The sequence below is a fragment of the Chelonoidis abingdonii genome, chromosome 3 (genome assembly GCF_003597395.2).
Source record: "Chelonoidis abingdonii isolate Lonesome George chromosome 3, CheloAbing_2.0, whole genome shotgun sequence".
In the NCBI taxonomy this organism is placed as follows: domain Eukaryota; kingdom Metazoa; phylum Chordata; order Testudines; family Testudinidae; genus Chelonoidis; species Chelonoidis abingdonii.
In genome coordinates, this window is record NC_133771.1 from 156,829,037 (window position 1) to 156,833,406 (window position 4,370).

The 4,370-nt window shown below is 45.7% G+C and overlaps 1 protein-coding gene across 4 annotated transcripts in view; it reads right to left on the reverse strand.

Moving 5' to 3' along the window:
• Window positions 1-4,370, reverse strand: part of BTBD9 (BTB domain containing 9) — a 304,822-nt gene that overhangs the window by 272,704 nt on the left and 27,748 nt on the right. For all 4 annotated transcript variants that reach the window (XM_075064264.1, XM_075064265.1, XM_075064266.1 and 1 more), the window contains exon 3: window positions 2,391-2,754. In XM_075064264.1, coding sequence (XP_074920365.1) covers window positions 2,391-2,754 — 364 coding nt within the window. The remainder of the gene's footprint in view (window positions 1-2,390; window positions 2,755-4,370) is intronic.

Here is a 4,370-nt window from a genome sequence, read left to right on the forward strand (position 1 = left end):
AGTAGCTAGGGAAGCGGAGGTCAGCTAAGCTGCGCTCCACTGTTCCAACGACCGACACGGGCGGTAAGAAGGAACTGAGGAGCGGGCGGGCCGGCAGGGGTATATATTACCTGCTATGGCGGCACCACTCTAGGGGGCAACCTGCCGGCCCGCTGGAGTTGCTAGGGTAAAAATCTTCCGACGAATGTGCACGCGCGGCGCGTACACCTAACTGGAATGGATATGAGCAATCACTCGAAGAAGAACTAGCTCAGATATAGCCAGGGCATTAAAAAGAATTTTACTGAGAAAAGGAATTTTGGTCAGGACCTTGGTTTAATGCCTATCCAGCAGATGGCACCTCTAACAGAGCAACATCCCCAAAGGAGTGAATGCCCTGCACTGTCAGATCAAAGTACAAGGCAAAGTCCTCATACCTGAATCCTAACCTTCTTGGTCGGAGGCAAAACCACTACTGGCTCACTATGATACTCTCACTGAGCAGCCTCCCTGGCCTTTCGATTTTTATTCTGAGTATTGTATTCAGTTATAGCTTACTTGCTTTTACTCATTTTAATCACTTATGCAAGAATTCTAGATTTTCTACTTACATAATAGGTTATGATTGTACCACCACCACCAGAACTAGGCTTAGAATGTGTAAGTGTGTCAAGCCACTCAAATTAATTGTATCCCAATGTACTCTAAACTCTCAGTGCTGATGGATCAAGGAGTAAATAAAGGTGATTTTTAGATTTGGCAGTATAGTGGGCTGCTAAAGTAAAATTTTGGCAGCACACCTTTGAACTTAGCTATATGATCACTGGTGTGAAAATGAGATGCAGGTTTTGTATCACCCACTCCAAGCCCTTTCCCTCCTCCTTTCTTTTTTGGGGCCAAGCTGCAGAAAAGATTCATAGCTGTATCTCCTGGACAGAAGCACAAACATGCACTGATTGCAAAATGAAACCAACCAGAATTGAACAACTTTTTGCAGTTTCACTTTGCAGAGAGTATAGATAGGAATGAGCCTTCGAACAAGGAAGCCCTCTTGCAACACTGGTTTTCCCACAAACTCCAGCTACTGTAAAGCAGGTAGCATGTTTCCTGGCCAAGGAGTCTGCTGATTTGTTCCATCCTACACTGATATTATCCTCCAGTGCATTCTTAGTTGATATATTATATCTGGCATCAAGTAGTTAACAGTGAGGCTTTCAGTGTCAAAAGGGAGGGGGAGCAGTTATAATCTCCTCTGTAACAAGATATCGAGTTAGTTAGCTCTGTAAGGTCTCTGGTCCCTATTCATAGAATAGATGTTCTCATTAAAGCTGCCAAAAAAGTCAGTATTTTTTTTTTTACAGTAATAGGGACTTGAAATATTTTTCATACATGTTTTAATATCCCTTTATAACCACTCATTGAAAGCTTGAAACTGAAACTTGCATTCTTACAAAAAAATTCTCCTATTTCACATGTACCATGGTTTGAGTGCTGGGTTACTGATACTGAGTTTTGAGGCAGATGAAACAATATGGGAGCATTTACTGTAAGAAAAAAAAAAAAAAGGGATATCTAGGACAAAATCATCTGGTACAGTGTAGCCACTTGGCACTGTAGCACTGATGTATCCAGCCCAGAAGGCTCACTCTAGTGCATGGGGGAACTCCAGTGGCACAGAGCTACCACAGACATTCCTATGCACATTCATATACTACCTCTAGTACAACGTAGGGGGTGTGACCAGAGAATGGGACATAACTAGAATACCCGTACACTGCAATGATCCACAAATGTGGTTTCAGCCCGTTGGGACAGTTAGCGGCTGGTATAAATTGCAGCAGCTCAAAGGTTGCTCCAACTTATGCTAGGAGAATGATCCTGCATGTAGGAGTCCTAGGATCAGGAGAATGAACATAAACTGAGTTTTATGCCATCTTTGCAGCTCCTGCCTCCAAACCTTTACTGTGTACACTTTGGCCAGGCTTCAAATGCCAGACTATACTGTTTAAAGGACAGTGCAGACTTTACAAATATGTAAGAAAACATACATAAGAAAAGAAGGTAAATATTTTGCTCCTATCCTTGACAATGTCCTGTTAGGAGTCATGTTTAACTTTTATAATTGGTCACAGTTGACTAGCTCAATGGATATTACATTTAGGAATGATCTTTAGGGTCTCTTTATTACCACAATGTTTATAGAATACTACAAAATATTAAGTTATTCATCTCATCTTGACTTGAGTAACTCCAGCAATGCAATTTCACTGCTAACTGACCCTATTATTAAAGTTTCCTATTACTTGGTCTATACTTCTCTTTTCTTCATTTCAGACCACTATTAGCATTTTATCATAGTGTTTTTTTATAGACCACAACCAACATGTCTGAAAGAATTTACAAAGACGCACCTTAGAAAGTGACAGAAAGCCTTCACTGGAGAGCACCTCTTGAGCATTTCTATCCATAAACATACAGCACATACAAGTCAGTTTAGGGAGTGAGTAGAGACTGGCAACATCGAAGGTCATACAAACATTCTGAATATTAAGTATGGTGCAAAGATACTCAGAGGTGGAATCCTCCAGTTCTGGGAATCCATATTTGTGAGCCAGGCTCAGGAAATCCAGAAGGACCTCCTCCTTCTCATCTCTTAATGTAGCACGGCCTGTGTAGATATATTTCAGCAGCATTGTAAATGCTTCTGCAGTGGTATCCTGAAGAGGGATTTCTGCTTCAGGCTGAGATTCTCTCATTCCACCATATAATAATGCTCTAGAGACAGAAAGAAAATGTGAAAAACTTGCACTCTAATAATGGGTGCCTTGTTATATATATTTAAACAGTAAATAAATCAAGCGGCCTAGAGTGCAACCAAATGCCAGGTGAAAGAATAAATGAAGATATATTTACAATGACTTCTCAGAAGAAGCCACATAAAATGAAAAAGAATGGTTTTGAAAATTTGAAATAGAAGCTATGTGAACAACTTAAAATTCAGCTCTACTTTGATAGTGTCTACATAGGAGTAGCACTGTGGGGTCTCTTCATTATTATCTCAATTATTCTACCTCAAGTTTAGTCAGTTTACAGGTAAAAAGAATGGGATATGAGGTTTTTTGGGTTTTTTTTTTAATTTCAGCTCTGAAAATTTACCCTGGGATCTGACAGTTAAGTTAGGTTCTTTACTACTTACATATCACCACCAGAACTTTCAGATCAAATTATATCCTTAGTGACACCTGCACAGCCCCACTGAAAGTTGGGGAAGCAGAAGTACAGACAGGTGAAATGACTTGCTAACACTCATATTATCAAAGAATAGCAGAACTGGCAATGGAATCCAGGAGTGTAAATGCCCATTTCCTTGCTCTATCCATTAACTACAGCATAGAACAGCCTTGGAGTCCTAGGTGATGAGACATGCGAAGAATCAAAAAGTTTGCAACATGTTTTCTCTAGATCAGGGGTCTCAAACACGTGGCCCGCGGACCACAGAAGTTATTTTCTGCGGCTCGTGAGCTCCTCACAGCCCCTTTGCCTTCCTCTAGCGTTTACCTAGAGCAGCTCTGGCCCGGCATGCACTGGGGGCCAGGCAGGCTCCCTGCCTGCCTGCTCTGCCCCCGCGCTGCTCCAGGAAGGAGAAAGAACGTGGGGGAAGAGAGGTGCAGGGGGAGGTGTTGCTGTTGCTTCAGGGACCGACCCCAGCAGCTCCCATTGGCTGTGGTTCCCCGTTCCTGGCCAATGGGAGATGCTGTGGGTGGTGCCTGAAGCAAAAGCAACACATACCCCTGTGCCCTTGCTCCTCCACGTTCCAGCCACTTCCCAGAGCAGCACCGGGTGTGGGGGGGCGGAGCAGGGCAGGGCAGGGCAGGGCAGGGCAGGCAGCCTTCCATGACCCCAGTGAGTGCCAAGCCAGAGCCCGCCCCCCAAATCCCTCCTGCAGTCGAACCCCCTGCCCTAAGCCCCTTGCCACACCCTGCACCCTGACCCCTGCCACACCCCTCCTGCACCCCAACCCACTGTCCTGGGCCCCCTGCCACACCCCGACCTCCTGCTGTACTCTGCACCCTGACCTCTGCCCTGAGCCCCCTCCTGCACCCCAACCCCCTTCCCTGAGCCGCCTGACGCACCCTGCACCTGACCCCCTGCCCTGAACCCTCTACTGCACCCCGCACCCCTCATGCACCCCAATCCACTTTCCTGAGCCATCTGCCACACCCTGACCCTCTGCTGCACCTCGCACCACTCCTGCACCCCAATCCACTGCGCTGACCCCCTGCCGCACCCCTCACCCCTCCTGCACCCCACACCAACTCCTTGTCCTGAGCCCTCTGCCGCAACCCTCACTCCTCCTGCACTCCACACCCCTCCTGCACCTGACTCCCTGC